The sequence below is a fragment of the Mustela erminea genome, chromosome 10 (assembly GCF_009829155.1).
Source record: "Mustela erminea isolate mMusErm1 chromosome 10, mMusErm1.Pri, whole genome shotgun sequence".
In the NCBI taxonomy this organism is placed as follows: Eukaryota; Metazoa; Chordata; class Mammalia; order Carnivora; family Mustelidae; genus Mustela; species Mustela erminea.
The window spans coordinates 92,685,141-92,703,376 of record NC_045623.1 but is presented as its reverse complement, the minus strand read 5'-3'; the positions used below and the strand labels follow the sequence as shown (position 1 = coordinate 92,703,376).

General features: G+C 51.6%; 1 protein-coding gene and 1 long non-coding RNA gene across 2 annotated transcripts in view; one reads left to right on the top strand and one right to left on the bottom strand.

The window, feature by feature from the left end:
• Positions 1-795: 795 nt before the first annotated feature.
• The window catches only part of LOC116567239, a 34,494-nt gene continuing 17,053 nt past the window's right edge, over positions 796-18,236 (top strand). The window contains exons 1-2 of the long non-coding RNA XR_004276160.1: positions 796-870; positions 3,167-3,350. This is a non-coding gene — a long non-coding RNA (uncharacterized LOC116567239). The remainder of the gene's footprint in view (positions 871-3,166; positions 3,351-18,236) is intronic.
• Positions 8,739-10,367, bottom strand: ID3 (inhibitor of DNA binding 3, HLH protein). Its single transcript, XM_032302200.1, has 3 exons — positions 9,977-10,367; positions 9,776-9,858; positions 8,739-9,230 (listed from the first exon to the last, which is right to left on the bottom strand). The coding sequence occupies exons 1-2, from the start codon at positions 10,274-10,276 to the stop codon at positions 9,799-9,801; spliced, it is 360 nt and encodes a 119-aa protein (XP_032158091.1). The 5' UTR covers positions 10,277-10,367; the 3' UTR covers positions 8,739-9,230; positions 9,776-9,798.

Below are 18,236 nucleotides of genomic sequence, written 5' to 3'. Positions count from 1 at the left end.
CTTGATCCCAAGATGCTGGGATCATGACGCAAGTTGAAGACAGTGGCTTAACCCACTGAGCCATCCAGGCGCCCCCATCACTACGGTTATTAAGCACATTACTACACATTCAAAGCTAGGGAAGTGAAGATAAACAAAACTCACTCTCACCTCTGAGGAATTCACCCTTGTAGAGGAAGGACAAAAGCAAAAAGTCATCTCTTCCACTCGCTTGATTTTGCAAACCACCTTCACATACGCCATTTCACTGAATTCTCGTGACAACCTCGTGAGGAAGGCATTTTTCCCATTTTAGAGATAAGGAAACTGAGCCTCAAGTGGGTTTCAATGATTTGCCCAGACATTGTAAAATATGAATAAAATAGGAAATAAAATAATGTTCGCAGGAACACACCTTCGTTGGATTAACAGATGTGTTTAAAAGCAATAAAAAATATTATGTGAGGCTGACAAAACATGACCCCATTTTATTTAAAAAAATATATATATAAAAGATAGCCTTTACTGGATTAAAAAAACAGCCAAGCTCTTAACAACACTCATTTATGGAGCTACCGCGGTCTGCCAGGCGCTTTCTAGGCATCTCTTTAATCCCACAACAACCGGGAAAGGTAGACGTGGTCAGCCCTCTTTCCCGGAGGAGAAGCCAAGCCTCAGAGAGGTGAAGCTCTGTGCCCAGAGTTGCACAGCAACTTGGATAGAGCCAGAAGGGGGCCCCAGGCTCTAAGACGTAGGTGAAGAGCTGGAGCTTGGACCTGTTCCCAAGTCAGTTTTGCCAAGGAAAAGCTCCCGCTGAGAGGTGATCCCTCTCTCTTGTCTCACTCCGCAGAGCATGATGAGTGGGAGGGAGGCTGCGGGCCGTTCTCCAAGGTAAGAGGGTTCGTTGTAGCCCATTTGGGGAGCAGAACAGCATAGCCTGGCTTTCTCCAAGTGTGTGTGTCTGCGTTCACATGAGTGAGTGTACACGTGTGACTGTGTAAGCTTGGCTGGGTGCCGGGTCTCATAAAGCCACGTGATCCAAATCTGTACCTCTTCCCAAAATGTCAATTTTACTTCCAAAATTGAGACATGATGAATTTTTTAAGAAGATTTCATTTATTGGGCGCCTGGGTGGCTCAGTGGGTTAAGCCGCTGCCTTCGGCGCAGGTCATGATCTCAGGATCCTGGAATCGAGTCCCGCATCAGGCTCTTTGCTCAGTAGGGAGCCTGCTTCCCTCTCTCTCTCTCTCCCCGCCTGCCTCTCTGTCTACTTGTGATCTCCCTCTGTCAAATAAATAAATAAAAATCTTAAAAAAAAAAAAAAGAAAGAAAGAAGATTTCATTTATTTATTTGGCAGAGAGATAGAGAGCACAAGCAGGCAGAGCGAGAGGGAGAGGGAGAAGCACGCACCCCGCTGAGCAGGGAGCCCAATATGATGCGGGGCTCAATCCCAGGACCCTGGGATCATTACCTGAGCCTAAGGCAGCCACTTAACCGACCGAGCCATCAGGGGCCCCATGAGACATGGTGAATTTTACATGAAAGTGCAGATGGCGATAAAATGGCTAAGAACGTAAATGTCATGTGGTATTTCAAGGTGACGAAAGACAACGAGTATAAGGGGAGTCTTTTTATGTACCAAGTACTAGTCTGAGAGCTCTGTACACATGAACTAGTTTAATGCTCAAAGCTGTCTGTTGCAGGGACTGTTACTACCTCCCCTAACCCCCCCGTATAGGTGCAGAAAGATGCAGAGACTGAGGATGAAAAAAGTTAACTTGTTCAAGTTCATACAGCCGGGAAGCGGAGGAGTGTGGGCAAACATAAGCATTTCAATAGCCAGATATTAGAACATCTGTATTACCCATGGTTAGTGCAATTAAACATTTACAAACAGATGGGCAGCTGAGGATGATGAAGAAGCAGGTGGCTTCTGCTTGATTGCCTTGATAAAATAATGAGGGCTGCCAACTGCCAACAGCTTACCTGGGCCAGCTACTCTAACTCTGTTGTCTTGTTGAATTCCTACTACATCCCTTTGAAAGAGGTACTGTTGGGAGCTTTACAGATGAAAAAACGGAGGCTCAGAGAGTTAGTGTCTGTTGGCTGATCACACAGCTAAGTAGTGGCAGAGATGGGATATGCATGGGGGTCTCTTTGACCACAAAGCTGCTGGCCACACGGGTGATTATGTCAGCTCTGTCCTCCAGGTCCTCTGGCCTCTGGGTCTTGTTCTTCCTACACCCATCTAGAAGAGACTCCTGTTCTCTTCTAGAGAGGGGTCCTTTTATGAGTGAGCTGCTTCTGGATCAGGCTGAAACTGGCCAGGCTCACAGAGTTCAAAGTTGAGACTTTCCACCCACTGAAAACACACTTGTCATGAAATAGTTACAAATCCCGATCATGAGAGAGGAAGAGCTGGGCACTAACTGGAACTGTAAAGATCTGGCTCTTAAGCTCTAGCTCTGTGAGGAATCCTTTCCACATGACATTGGATGAGTCACTTCCTTGCTCTGGGACTCAGTTTCTCCATCTGTGAAAAGGGAATAGTGAAGCTAGCTGTGACTTACTGAGGATCTGCCTCACGCAGGTGGGTTTCCAAGTGCTTCACGCTCAGTTCCTCACCAAATCCTCCCCACAGCTCTGCAGACAGGGTGCGGGATCCTGGCAGTATTACAGGGAGGAAATGGAGGCTCAGAGAGGTGACGGAGCTTGTCCAACGTGGCACAGCAGGCGAGTGAAGGCACCGGGCTGGAGTCCTTCTTTTTGGTCCCTGCTCTCCTCCTCAAGGCACCTGGCTGTCCTGCTGAGCAGATGCTCCTGGGGGGCACCGTGTGTGAAACGGCTCTGAAGGGTGCACGTGCTGGGCCGGTCGTGCTGAGATGCCGTGACTGGATTACACCAACGACACCGCCACCTTGGAAGGATGAGAAAGGATTTATGTTAGGAATGTGACAACCATTTCCAGCAAGCTCTTGCTTGGGGTTACCCAGTGCCAGGCGCTTCACAGAGGTCAGCAAAGTTAGTCATCAAAGCAACCATTGCAGGCTCTGAAAGGATGAATAACTTACACAAAATTCGGATTTCAGCCCGTGTCCGTCTGATTCCCAGACTCACAGAGACAAAGTGCAGGGGGCTGGGGTCGCTGCCTGAGGCTGATTCTCTATGACCCATTTGTTTGCACAGAGTTTTGAAAGAGCCACAGACATCCACAGCACCGGATGGGGAAGTCGAATCAGAGACCTGGACTCTGCTGCGTACTTCAGGGTGACCTTCGGCAGGTTCCCTAATACCTGGGAGCCTCGTAGGAGCGAAATGGAAGCAATTTCCAAGCCTCCTGTTACCATGTAGACTAAAATGCTGTGCACTGGTGAGTAGGCTCTTCTGAACACCTTCTTGCTGCTACCTTTGATAAGATGTGGGACCAACATGTAGGCTCCTTGGGACCCACCCCGATGAACCTGCAGTGGAAGCTGGGATCAACCCTTCATACATCTGGACCAGTTGCAAGACCTGTCAGGGGCCCCAGTGGGGGAGGGATGAGTATGAGCCAGTGGGGGGAGGGCGGGGCATCTGTCTTGATGGTCTCTGAGTCCTCATCTCCTCCTTGCATGACCTAGTACCCTGGTGCATCTTGAAACCTTTATTTTTCAACCTTTTATTTATTTATTTATTTATTTATTTTGAAGATTTTATTTGAGAGAGAGAGAGAGTGAGCGAGTGCACATGAGTGGGAGGAGGGACAGAGACAGAGAGAATCAGGCTCCCCTCTGAGCAGGAAGCCTGATGTGGGGCTTGATCCCGGAACCCTGGGATCATACCTGAGCCAAAGTCACACACCTAACCGACTGACCCACCCAGGCACACACACACCCCCCCCCTTTTTTTAATGCTAGAAAATGGCATAAGCTGGGAACAAAACTAAGGTCAGAAAGAACCTGGTTCAGTGAGCAGGCCGGGTTTTCTGAGGAGACTGCCATGCCTTGGGTACCCTTATTGCCCTACAACGCACACGTTTAGCCCCAAACCAACCAACTGCCAGCTGGCCAGCGACCACCTCGACTTCGAGTAATGAGTTCCATATGTTTCCATAAGAACCCAGCTAAGCTTTTCCCCAGCAGTTCTCAGAAAGTGTTCTCCCCGCTCCCCGGCTTCCAACTCGTGCTTGGCCCACCCTTGTTTCATTTGCTCTTAATGAGGGCAGGAGGGAGGAGGCTGGGTGGCACTGACAAGGAGGCAATGCTCTCGGGAATCACCATCCCTGACTTCACATTTCCAGATCCTCAGGGCACATGGTGGGGGGTGGGCAGAGCGGGGGCGGGGGCAGAGGGATGTGCTACCAGCCCCTGGCAGTCCCTCTATAGGAGCTGTGTGAGGTCATAAGCCTCTCAGGGTCTCACTTACCCCATCTCTAAAGTGGGCATAACAATCCCTGCTCAGGGTAAACAGGTATCACAAAAAGAGCCCTAGAAAGGAAGATAGAGGCTTGGGTTCCAGTCCTGTCTTGACTATGAACTTTCTGTATAGGCCTGAGCAGGTTCCTTCCCCTTTCTGGGCCCTTCTGTCCCTGACAAACTTTAGATTTATGAACAAATGGCAAAACGTACAGAGAATTACATCAGCTTATCTGTCAGATGCGGGTGGCTCCAGGGTGGGGGTCGCAGGAAGCCCAAGGCCTCCCTACCATGGTCAGTGTTACTGCCCACCTGGGCTCCCTTTGATGGCGGTGTGGCCCACCGAGAGTTCGACCTCCTATGTCTGGCACAAAGTTGGAGAAGGGTGGTGGTGGTGAGGAGGAGAGGGAGTGTCCCCAGATGGAAAGTCAGTTTATAGCTTGGGTGGGGAAGAGGGGAGGGAGGCCATGGTCAGCCAGCCCCCAGCCATGGAGTAACATGAATCTGAGTTCAGAGGGCCACAGCACCCACTTCCTTAATCTGGGTCGTCAAAGACAACCCCCAAATCCTTGTCCTAAATAACCTACTGCCCTGATCCGGACTGTCCCGATCCTACCCAAAGACTGACTCACTAACCTTGACCACTGATGCTACTAGTCAGACTGACCCTCACACTATGTCTGTTACCCCAAGCCACAGACTGCCAGCTGCCAGCTCCCATCCACACTTAGTCCCAAACCCTGTCACAGTCTGGCTGAACCCCAACTCTGGCCACACTCTGACTCCTCACTCTACTTTCAGAGTGATTCCTGATTTTGGTCAGGAGGAGACCCCTTGACCTTGCCACTGACTTAGCCTTAAGAGGAGATATAACCAGAGAAGAATTAAATGCTAAATTGTGAGTGAAATAGGACATGAGAGAGGACAGTGGGGCGGGCAGGGGTTGGAGGGGGGGGGAGACTGGAGCAGAGGGCAGAGGCTTCCCGGAGGACCCCAGCGGGCCTGGGGCCACACTTGGAAGGTCGGATTGGCCTTGTGCGGGGCACGTCGCAGGCGCTCGAAGAATGCGAGTTGCCTGAAAGAATGAAGGAAGGAAGGAACGGGGGTGCGATCCAGGGCGGCCACCCGGCCAGGGCAAAGCTGCCTAGGCAGGAAGCGGGGTGGGGGCACGCTGAGGCAGCATCGGGCCGAGCGCAGCTGGGGGCAGCGGGAGAGCAGTCCGGTCAGCGACTCCGCTGGGTGGGGGGCCCCCCCAGGCTGGGAGGCTGGGAACTGGGAGGCCGCGCTGCTGGCAGAGTGGCGGGGGCGCCGCGAGGCTCCGGATGGGCTGGGAGCCCCGCCCGCAGGCTGCGGAGGGAGCCGGAGCCAGAGCGGAGCCAGAGCTCAGACATCCGGGCGCCAGCGAACACCTGCGAGCGGCCCCCAGGGCCCGCGGGGGGAGCGCGGGTCGCCGGGCCGGGGGCGGGGCGGGGCGGGGGCGGGGCCGTCTCGCCTCCGCCCTGCCGGGCTCGGGCCACGTGGGCCGAGGCTCCGCCCCCGCCCGGGCCCTAAGCCGCGGCGGGTGGGCAGCGGCTCTCGAGTTGCGAGGGAGGGGAGCGGGCAGAGCGAACCCCAAGAAGCAATTCTGCGGGAGAGAGCGATAGGGGGTCTTAGAGTGTAGCCTGGGGATCCGAGAAGAGTGGTGGCCATGCGAGGTGATGAGGCCAGGAGGACACATAATTGAAGGTTGCCGGGCGCATCCACAGCTGGGTAGAGCTATAACTGGCGTCCTCAAGACACCATCTCCGGTGTCACGGGCATGACTTTGAATCCCTGCTTTGTTACTTAGAGCTGTGTGGCCACGGGCAAGTTACTTTGCCCGTTCTGAGCCTGGCTGTCTTGCTCGTTTGTTTTATTTACAAAACAAAACTCTCTTCCAAATGTCCCTGTTTCAGATCTGATGTGATAATGAACCCAAGACACTCAGCTAATAGTGAAGCTTGTATTTCAGGGAACTTGGTAGATGCTTTATGTACATTACCTTTAATCCTGCAAAGGAGGTACCATCACCCTCTTTCACAAATGAGGGAGAGTGACCCTGGGTGGCCCTGGGTCTTTCATTCTGCAAGCACCCACTGGGGACTAAAAAAGTACCAGGTGCCGGAAATGGCGAGGGAGAAGAGATGGCCTGGAGGAAACATGAGAATGTGGGTTTTGAAGCTCCTTGCTGTGCCACGTCCGTGTGGTGTGTGACCTCCAAGTAATTCAGCCTCTCTGAATCTGCTTCTTCTGTAAAATGGGAATAATGATACCCGCTTTGCTGGGCTGTGGTGAGGATTAGAAAAAAATTAAGATAACATAGAGCCTGGCACCTGGCAGGCACTCGATAGGTGATTATGACGGAAGACACTATCCTCAATCTGAGAGTTTTCCTACCCGCAGTCAAATCGCTTTCACTCTCTAATGACTAATGAATTGGCATGCTGGTTTCAGCTTTTGTCCCAGCCACCTGAACAGCTCAGTCTCAGGCAGACCTGACAGGCAATTTCCTTGGAATTAGCTTAATAATACCTTGTAGGTGTGTGATGCATTTCAAAGAACTTTCCCACCATTATCTTCTGTCGGGGGAGCAAGAACTGCCAGCTGCTGGGCAAAGGAGAAGAGAGGCTTGGAGAGGTAAAGCGGCTTGCTCAAGGTCACACGGCTGCTGCGGAGCGATTTGGGTCTTTCTAGCCGTCCCCAGTCCCCTAGCTTCTGAGCGAGCAGGAAGCAGCATGCCGTGGCAGAAAGGGCAGAAGATCAATGCCTGTGATCAATGGTCTAAGGTAGGGCCGCGTACTTCAGGGTGGATGGCTCAGGATCAGCAATCTTACCTCGATGTGGAAACTGAGGGCCAAGAGGGGCAATCTCTCGCTTGCGGTTGGATAGCTAGGATGTGTTAGAGCAAGGATCCTCACTCTTGTACGGCTGTCACCAGAACAAGCACAGCACCTCTAACAAAACCTGGGTCCCTAGACCCAACCTGGGTCTACTTGGTTGAGGTAAGAGTTCCTCACATAGGGACTGAGGACCTCACAGGGGACTAGAGGTCTGCTATGACTCTGGAAGAGGGTGTGTGTATTTTCTGGTGTGCTCAAACCTCCCACCAGATCATCAGAGACCAGGAAACAGGTTAGGAACCGCTGGTCAGCCAGTTGGCAAAGACAGAGGTTGCCTCCCCACCACGTGCCCCTGTTCACCCCTGAAAGCTCACCCGGGTTAAGGCATGAAGGGTGATGACGTGACCTGTTTGTTATGAAATATTGAAGTAACTCATGCCAGGGGCCAACACACAGATGAGATCATATCATAAACAGGAATCTCATGAGGCCAGGAGCCTGGTGGAGCCCACCTGGGGAGCTGCCAGGTGGGGAGCAAAGGGGGATGGTGGCGATTGGTGGTCTTGCCCTCTGCCCCACTCTCAGACCTGGCCTCCTAGGATGGCCAGTCTCAGGCTCTGCTCCTGTCCACTACAATTGTAGTCACTGTAGTTATGTTAAAATCCCATCTCAAGGGGCTGTGAGAACCCGGCTCAGACCCATTATCCATGGAGCCTCAGACTCTCCATTTCTAAAATAGAGTCAAAGATGCTCACAGAGTAGACTCCCAGTGGAGGTGTTATGGGAAGGAAATACCAGAAGGAATGGAGGCTGTGAGGCCGCTTCAAACTCCCAGTCTAGGCTCAGTCTTCAGCTACCTGGCGGGAGGAGAGGGATTGGTATTAATGTTCCCCAATCAGCACCTAAATCATTCTGATCAGAGTGGCTGGGGGGATTGAGGGATGAGAAAAGCCCCTCTCCTATTTTTTCCAAATTTGGAAGCCCAAGAGGAAGCCATATCAGAGAACATGAGGAGGGAAATGAAACCGGGCCCTGATCTGCTTATTCATCTCTAAAATGGGTCTATCAACCACCACCCCTGTCTGGGCTCTGGGTGAGGCTCCACTCTTCCCCATCCCCTGCTAGAAAGACCTCATGAATAATTAATGGCACCGAAGCCATAGGGTAGTGGAGCAAAACAGCTCAAGGGACCTAAGAAACTGGGACTCAGGAGACCTAATTTCTATCCTGAGCTCCCAACTTGCTGGATGAGCTCCCCTCACATCTTTCCTCATCTGTAAAATGAGGGGCCAGGGCCAGGATCTTCTCTGCACCCAACCCTTACTGGATATGCGGATCCCATTATGGACCCTTTCCACTGTCCCCCCAACTCTAGTCTTAGCTGGCATTTCCCCACATCTCCCTTACATAAGCAAGCTTACTTTTCCAAGGTCCAAGAAGGACATTGATTTCTCCTAAATTCAGCCTTCTGAGAGTGTTTGCACTTAAGGAAAACAAATTATATACTCAAGTGTTTAAAAACCGTTTATTATGCAAAATGTTAACTTTTATAAAAAGTTTAATATACATTGCATGGTCACAGAAAGTCACCTTCCTGCAAAAAAGGTACAAAAGCTATATACTCTATTATAGAGTTCATAATCAGGGCAACAGAGCCTTTCTCCAAGGAGACCAGAAGACTAGCTCTACTGCTGCCTTGGCAGACTTTGGAGAGCAGCCACCCCCCCTCAACCTCCACACTTGTGAAAGAAAGACTTTAAAACTTAGGGGTGGGGTGGGGGCCGGGAGACGTCGCCCAGCTGGTGCCCAGAGCTAGCTCTGGCTCTTTAGGCCACCCAAGTTCACAGTCCTTCGCTCCCGGGCGCCAGGTCCAGGCTCGAGGCAGGGGTTCGGGGAAGTCAAGTGGGCAGGGCGAGGTTGGGGCCCATCCATGCCCTCGGGCTTCCGGCCGTAGAGGGTCCCGGGGTCCCAGGCGGAACGGGCGCCAGCACCTGCATTCTGGGCGGGGGAGGAAAGAAGACCAGGGAGCCATCAGTTTCCGCCGAGCGCGCCGAGGCGGGGGCCGTCCGCAGACTGCCCGGCGCCAGGGAGGAAACTTGGTCTCTACCTCCAGCTGATAACTCCGAGCCCCACGCTGCCCCCACCCAGTTGGCGCCAAAGGACCACAGGCGGAGCCTGCAATCACCCCGCCCTCCTGGAATTGACACTAGCTGGGAGAGGGCAGAGGAAGATACAGCTCCTTTTACGATTCCAAACTACAAACAGAACGGCTCTTTTATTCACCTGCGCCTACTTTTCCTCGAGTCTTTGGCCTCTGATGGAGGACAGGGGCAAAATGCGTTCAAGGTTGAAACGCACATAGGGCGGGGAATTGGTTCTACCATTCATTTAATGTAACCACGGATAAGTCCCTTGCCCCTCTCTCGCCTCATTTTCCCCAAACTGAAGAGGCAGTAATTCCTTAAAAGGCCAACCAGTTCCAAGATCTGTCGTTTAAGCACCGCCCTACCTCCACCCCCCAGGCCGGAGGTGGGGATGCTTACCTGGAGGCGCCAGGACTGCCAGGTCAGTGGCAGAAGCTCCTCTTGTCGTTGGAAATCACAAGTTCCGGAGCGAGCTCAGCTGTCTGAGAAAAGGGAAAGAGGGAAAAGTTATGCACCGCATTTGGGAGTTTTAGGGGTCCAGGAAGCATCCCGGCTCTGGAACTCAGCCCCGCCCCAGCTCCCGCGCACGCCCCCACACACCTGGATGGGAAGATGCGGGCCGTCTGGGGGTCCAGGAGCGGGCTCAGCCAGAACCACCTGCAGGTCGAGGATATAGTCGATGACGCGCTGCAGGATTTCCACCTGGCTAAGCTGAGTGCCTCGCGGGACTCCAGGGACCAGTTCCCGCAAGCGCGAATAGCAGTGGTTCATGTCGTCCAACAGGCTCAGCGGCTCCTCGGCTGCGGGACCCTTGCCGCGACCGCGCGCGATGGCCAGGCTGCGTTCAGACAGGCAGCACACCGCCTCGTAGCAGCCGCGCACCGGGCTCAGAGCCTTCATATTGAGGAATGAGACTGGAGGTGCCGAAAGGACGAAGAGAGCCAAAAACCCCCAACAGCAGCTGGCAACGCGCGCACGCCAGCAGCGGCCCCACTTATAGAGCCCGCCTCGAAGGCACGCCCCTTTATGCAAAACGTGCGCCCGGGCCCCGCCTCCGCCAATCCTGGGCGTTCACAACCCGGTTAAATTGCAAACAGGCTTCCTCCGGCTGGTCTGACGCCGAATACCGCGGAGTCGCGGATTCAAAGAATGAGGAAGCGCTGATACTGGGGAGAGGCAGGCCTCTTTGCCAGCAAGGATTTTAAAAATCACTTAAAACCATTAAGTTTAAGAATTTGCCTTTTCCTGGCAGCGCCCCAGATCTTTGAGCTCCCCTGCCCCCTGCCAGTCCACCCACAGCCCAACACTAACTCGAACCCACAGCTCCTCTGAGGTCATAAATCCCTGAACAGCAAAGAAGCTTTTTTTTTTTTTTTTTTTTAAAGCAAAGGATTTTTCAAGGGAAACTTGTAAGGAATTAGTGCCGCCTTGTTCCCCAATTTGCTGTTCGTCTGACCTCCAGACTCACTGGCGTCAGGAATTATCTTGTGACCAGAGGGGAAAAAAATTAATTGCGGTGAAGCTGAGGTTACAATGAAGAAAACAGATTTGGGCTAGGGCTGAGATTGCAGAAGGAGGAGGGGAAGGGGGTTTGAGCAAAGAACACTATTTATTTGAACAACAGGGGAAAAGAAAAGGAAAAAAAAAAGGCAGACTGAATCCGTGATTTTTGCATGGGGAAAGAAAGGAGCTCCCACCCTCTGGCCCCATGAACTCCATAAGCAGCCAAAGATATGCCAATTGTGTTTTGGAAGTGAGTTTGATTAGAATTTTGGATAGAGTTTTAAATATGGAGGACAGACAGGATGATTTCTATATAAATCTTTTTAGGGGCCCCCATTGGGTCAGCCAATCTCTTGACTCTTGCTTTGCCCTTCCCCCTCCCCACCCCCACACTTTCCACACACCTCTCTGCAGAAAACAATAGTTTGGTAATTTCATCACTCAATTGTCTGTCCCTTTCTGCTATGGAAGGGTAGGCCACCTGGACTTGATTATTCTTAGCCTTGCTGAAATAGCTCCAGCTCTGAGAGCCCAGGAAAGGGATCAGAGGACAGGGAAGCTAAGCCTTGTATTGCAACAGGACATTGCACTCAGTATTCTTTCCTTGTCTTCTTGTCACTTCCCAGAACTTTTGGGAATTCACAGCCTCAAATGCTGGTTTTCATCTTGGAAACCCAGGTGGGATTCCCCCAATGGTTGCTTCCTAAGTCAATCAGTTGGTAAATATTTATGGAGTCACCTTACATAAAACAGTGGCTCCTGCTCTCAAGAATCTCACAATTTGGGGAGACAAAATTAACACAGGAAACAATTAAGAGTTCTATAGTATGTGGCACTGATTAACAAGACAATGGGAGCTCAGAACTAGGAGAATCTCAAAATTGTCGTGGTAGAAAGGACACTGGGCTGGGAATCAACATCCCAGCCATAGGATCTCGAACAAGTCCAGGTACCCTGGCCTTGTGAATAGTATGGTGAGATGGTGCTAAGTGATTATTTTAAATCCTTTCCAATAATGGAAATCTAAGGCTTTATGAAATTTGGACAGGCAGGAGTGGGATGGTAAAGGGCCCAGAGAGGGCCATAAAACATGTCCAGTGTCACGCCAAAGCTAATGGCAGAGCCAATCCTGAAGTCCCATTGTTTCCATCAAACCACAGGGCTCTGTGTTGCAAGAAAGGGGTCTTCTAAAGACTTTTCCCTAAAATGTTAATGTTTTCAAGTTTCTTCTACTCTTTAGCATAAGAAGGAGAAAGACGATAACCAATAACCTGTGAGTGCACAAGTCAGTCTATAAATGCTATAGACGTCAAAAGAAGAGAATGCCAGCTATTTGGTCATGGGAAGGGGTAAATGGTGTCTCTGCAAGACTTCTGAGTGACCAAATAGAAAACCCTTTCCTTTTCTATCACACAGACTTCCGTGGTTTGTGCAAAATGGTCTAGCTGGGGCCGGCAGGGGCGGGGGCGGGCGGGGGTGGGGTTGTTGTGGGCGCTAGGGGTTGCTGAGGGGTGGTTCTGAAAAATCATGGCCTTTGGGGCCGGGCCGATTTATGTTCACATCCCTGTTCTTCTCTTTTACTAATGATGTTGAACTAAGTCAACTCTCTGTGCCTCAATTCCCCAGTTTATAAAATGAAGCTAATTAGACCTACCTCATTTATTCAACAAATAATTATCGCATGCCTCTGCTCCGCAAGGCACTTGACATGCTCTCTCCACCAGATCAGTTAGTCTCCTCGGTGCCTGGGGACACAGCATAGGGCCAGGTGTGTGGTAGGTGCTGGGTCCACAGGTCCATACAGGTTCTCTTCTCTCCTTCTCCCTCCTCCGTTACTACCACTGATGCCTCAGGCTTGTGTACCTGTTTGCAAAGCACCTTCACATTTATTATTTCCCAAGATGATTTCAGGCTGAAATGCCTCTGGGCTGTGTGACACAGGCAGTAGAAAGTGCAGTGGGATTAGCAAGCAGAATTCTCTCTTGCCACGCCAGTAACTTGCAATGTGGCCTTGGACGTGTGTTCTTGCTTCCTGGGCTGAATTTTCTGCAAAATGGTGGGGGAGGTGGGAGCAAAGGACCTCTGGGGGTCTTCTCCAATCTAAGATTCTAATTCTGAAAGAAGCAGGGTACGGTTGGGAACACTGAATAAAGACTGAACCCGAGAGACTTCTTTTTCCAACAGCGGACTGGAGGGCTAGCTCAGGCCTTCTGCGACTAGTTTAGTGGTGGCGGGGCCTCAGCCTCTTATTCCAAATGCCTCTGAACTTTCTGTTCCCAGTTCTGCTCCTTTTACCAGCTTTTTCCCCCCTCTTGCATTTTTTATTTTTATGAAAGGATGTCATTAAGGCTTTTGTCTGCGCTGTTTTTGTTTCAGAACTTTTCTCACAATCCTATTTTTTGTTGAGGAATCCGCTCCTTTGCCCAGCTGTGGGTCCCGGTCCCACAGCTGTGTTGATCTAAGACTCAGCCCCAGACAGCCTGGCGCCAGGGTGGGACGTCATGCGTTCACACAGGGATGCGTGTCCCAGGCAACCTTTCCTCGGGCAGTCACCGGTCGGCGACTGCCGCCCCCACCAATGAGCGCCCGACACCCGAGAAAGGGGCGGGGCCTGCGCCTCCCCGGCAGGCGAGCGGCCTGTGAATTGCAGATGCTGGGAACTTGATAACGTTCCCTGAATTGGGGCCCTTTAAATTCTTTTTTCCCTCCCTCTTTTAGTTCTTTCTTTTCTTCCTTTTGTTTATTCTTTCTCTCCACCTTCTTCCCTCATCTATATATGTATATAGTTTTTTTTCTTTGTCATCTCCTTCTTCCTTTTAAAACTATCTCCTCCCAGTGTCAGGAATCATTTTGTAAGCATTTCCAGGAACTGAATCTTCCTTTGCCAAAATGGAAAGAAAAAAAAAAAAAAAAAGAAGAAGAAGAAGAAGAAGAAAAGAAAAAAAAGTCAGTGTTGTGTACTCTGATTTTTTGAAGAGTTGGCAGAACTATTAAGTTATACTGTTTTGTCTTTAAAATTTTAAAAAGTGGTGGGGGGTCTCTGAGCTGTTGCTTTCAAAGCCAGAGTAATGATGATGAGAACTGCAGATGTCTTTTTGCCTAAACTGAGTTTCTATCTACTTGTCTACCTATCCACCCCCCCCCCCCCATTATGTTGTGAAGTTGGAATCAAGGGAACCTCAAACACTTGCCCAAGGTTACTGGGATGTCAGCTGTGGACTTGGGGCCTCCTCCTCCCTTGGCTCCCTGTCCACTCTGTCCACTAACTCTCATTAGCATTAGGGTGGTCTGCTGTGGTCTCAGAACATCCCCAGGTGCTGTATTTCCTAATAGGTACCTGTTTGCTCCCAAAGTGCCTTAACTGTGTGCTGAGGATTTTCCAGCTGGGCACATAGAACATGCCCCCCCCCCCCGCCTCCTACCCCCCCTCTCCCCACAGTGAGCCTAGACCTCAAAGTGCTGCTTGAGACTCATGTGACACAAGGAAGGCACAGGGAATTCAGAATTAAGACCAGCCTCAAATTCCTGCATGAAGTACTTCCCCTCACTCTGCCTCAGTTGTCTCCTCTGTAGAATGGGGAGGAAAATAATATACACTTATCTCACAGCTGAAAGGATCAAAGGGGAGGAGGGATGGAAAATACTGTGGGAACCAATTAGTTATTTTTCTGTGCTATGATGTGATGGACCCCTGGTGGGTGGACTAGATGGTACCAGTTGCGTTTAATGGTTTATGCTGAGACTGTTCTCAGGAATGTGGGTAATATGGAGAAGGGACTGTAGGAAGCATGGGGGGTCTAAGACTTGAGTCCTTATAGGGGTGGGGATTTCAGAGACCTCCAAGATAGGCTATTCTATAGTTAAGAAGTACTTGGTGCTATCATCACCATCATCATCCTTCATTGAATCTTAACCGTTCACCTTCTCATACATTATCTCACTGATGCATTTTATGAAAAGGAAACTGAGGCTCAGAGAGGTAATTATGCTTGCCCAAGTTCACATAGCCACTGAGTGGTAGATCCAAGATTTGCACCCATGTCTGCCTGTCTCAAAACTTGTATCCTTCTTTGCCTATGCCTTTCATCCTGTCCCTTCAAGGAACTTCTTGTGAAGGTAGATTAGACCCGACAGCATTTTACTGTACTGAATAGAGAAAAGCAAAGTCGGGGGCAGGTAGGGGATGCATTTGATAGGAAGACAGACACTAAGGTGCTGGGAACATTAAGGGAAAAACCTTTCTTTTCTAAGCAAAGAGACTCAGGGAGCATTGGAAATTTCTTGGAAATGTGAAGCTTTTTTTATTTCCCCAAAAGCCTTTTCTTGTCCATGTTTTAAGGGATGTTTATTCTTTTTTTTTTTAAAGATTTTATTTATTTATTTGACAGAGAGAAATCACAAGTAGATGGAGAGGCAGGCAAAGAGAGAGAGAGAGAGAGAGAGGGAAGCAGGCTCCCTGCTGAGCAGAGAGCCCGATGTGGGACTCGATCCCAGGACCCCAAGATCATGACCTGAGCCGAAGGCAGCGGCTTAACCCACTGAGCCACCCAGGCGCCCAAGGGATGTTTATTCTTAAAGTGCAGAATGACATCTCCTGTTTTTAAGAATCCGTTTTGAATTAAGTTTCCTCCCTCTCTCATTCTTCCAACCCCAGTTCCACCTTTTTGGTCCAGTCATACCACCCTGAAGTTAACCAACCCCTTGCTTCAACAGGTAGGCAGTGACCATGGACGTCCAGGAGCTGGTTGGGCATCTGGGGTGAAGGAGTGGACACCCACAGGGAAGCGAGTAGGGAGTTTATTTTCTGAGAACCTATCCTTTGTTGGGTGCCTTATAAAATATCTTATATAATCTGCTCTAGGGGCTTTGGGGGTAGGTATTATTATGGCAAATATCCTGAAGTTCAAAGAGATTTGTCACACAGCTTGTTGGTATAAAACCCCACCAATCAGGATTTGAATCCGGGTCTGTGGCTCAAATCCGGACACGCACGAGGATGAACACACACATAGTGTGTTCATGCTCATGTGTGAAACTGCACACAGTGTGCAGACACAAAGGACTGGTTCTCTCCCGCTAACACTTACAGGCTAGTGAGTATGACCAGCAACACTCTGTCAAGCAGGGACAGTTTGGAACGTCTAGAATTTGGAGAGCATCAGTGGGTTATGTGGGAGTTTAACTGTGACTTAAAAAAAAAAAAAACAAGGGAAGGGGGTGCCTGGATGGCTCAGTCAGTTAAGTGTCTGTCTTTAGCTCAGGTCATGATCCTGGGGTCCTGGGATCAAGCCCCACTCCCTGTTCAGCCAGGAACCTGCTTCTCCTTTCCCCTCTGCCTACCATTCCCCCTGCTTTTGCTCTCTGTCAAGTAAATGAATAAAATCTTAAAAAAAATAAAAATAAAAACAATAAAAGGAAACACATATATTGCAGAGGTTTTAGTCTTTCCAAAGCACTTTCACTCGGGCTTTCATTAAACACTCCCAGCCACCCGATGGGCCATAGAGGTCACCTGCCTTGTGACCAGGTGGTCTTTCTTTGGTTTCAGTATCCCTCCCAGTGCCTGACACAGAGTGGGCACTTAGTGAAGATATACTGAATGACATTCCACCTCGGTCATCACTTTTAGGAGATCCCTTGTGGGTGGAGGGATTTAAAACCCAAATGCAGGTTATACTGGCTGACTCTCTGATTCTGTGACTCTCAGGCCTAGTGTCATTGCTGCAGACACCCGCAGCTGGATTTGGGCTCCCACGAAAGGGGGGGTCAGAAAAGGCTGTAGAAAGATGGAGTCCGAAGAAAGAAAAAAGGTACTTCCCACACAGGTCTTGAAATGCAATGTTCACCCTTCCCAGATACGGTCTTGTGTTGGCCTACGTCCCAGTTGCTGTTCAAAGGCTTTGAGGGTAGGTACTGAGGTCAAGAGAGGGGGATCTGACCTAAGAGACAGGTGTCCCTGCCAGAGAGGAAAAGGCTCCTCCACTCCCAACCAGAGGGCCTCCTGCCCGCTACAGGTGCTGCTGAGTGGAATCATTACCATGGAGGCCCAGGCATCGGCAGGCTTACAAAGGACAACCTTCGCTGAGCGCCAAGAGGGAGCCGGGCATCTTACATGTATTTTCTCTGTCTCAATCCTCATATCAATTGAAGTCAGAGGGGTGAGGTGACTTGCTCAAGGTCACTCAGCTGTTGGGAAGCAGAGCAGAGCCTCCTGAGTCCAAAGCTTGTGCAGTTAGTCAAGCTACCAACTGCAGGAAAATGCTGGAGAACGGGGGACTGTCTTAAGGGGGAATTGAGGATGGGAGGAGAAGGAAATGCACATCTGAAGTCCATTTTGCTCAGCAGCCCCTCATGGTGTCTGGCACTGTATGTGTGTATGTCTCTGAGTAAGTGGGTTCTCCAGAAAGTGTGTGTTCCTTCCTGAGTGTGGGTCCTTCACCCCTCCCTGGGTTTTGGGATCCCTCTTGAGGGTTGTGGGTCTGGGCCCCTGGTGAGAGTGTGGGTGTCTCTCCCATGCTGCGGTCCATTTACATTTGTGGGGTGGTTCCCTGCCCAGCATACGGCATTCATACGAGCTTCTGGGGGGTGTGCAGCCTTCTCCCTAACATGCCCTTTGCAGTGTGCGTCCCTCTCCCCCCAGTCCTGGGGCCAGGTGCAAACAGGGCCAAGAGGACAATGAGCTTGCACGCCCGGGTGGCCTTTTCCTCCACTCGCTCATTCACTGTGACCCCCTCCGCCTTCACCCCCGCGCCCTGGCTGCCCCCATTCTGGCCCTCTCCGACCTTGGCCCTCCTCGCCTGCGCCAGGGCGCCCCACCTCCGCCCTGCCAGACCCTCCGGGTCCTCCCTGCCCGCCCCTCTGCGGCCCCCACCCGAACCCTCCCCGCCCGCTCCCCCAGGCCCCGCGGCTCCCTCCCGGACCCTGCCGGACCCTCCCCGCCCGCCCCACCCGCGCCCCGCGCGCCCGGAGCCCCGCGCCCCGCGCCCCCACCCCCGGCGGCCCCAGGCGCGCAGCTGCGGGACACACAATCGCCGGCGCCCCCTCCCCACCCCCCGCGCAGCCCCTCGCCCAACAAAAGCCGCTTTCTTTCCCCACAACAGATTAAAGACCAGGAGGGGGTGAAAAATAGCTTCTCCAGCCCTGGCGGGGGAGGGGCGCGGGAAAAGCTGGGCTTTGGGGACTCTTTGATGGCGAGCGTGTGGGAAACCCGGAGGAATGTGGCTGCTGGGATCCGCGCAGCAGGGCGAGGCTCCGGGAGAAGGACCCGCCCCCCGGGACCCCCGCGCCCCCCTCACCGCGGACCCTCGTGTGCCCCGCGCCCCGCGCCCCCGCTCGCTGAGCCCTCTCGCTCCTGCGC

Excerpts from the sequence above, each read along its gene's own strand:
- ID3 (XM_032302200.1), bottom strand. The coding sequence starts at position 10,276 with ATGAAGGCTCTGAGCCCGGTGCGCGGCTGCTACGAGGCGGTGTGCTGC. Across the intron at positions 9,859-9,976 it reads GCCCGCATCTTCCCATCCAG|ACAGCTGAGCTCGCTCCGGA; the intron begins GTGTGTGGGGGC and ends CCCTTTTCTCAG.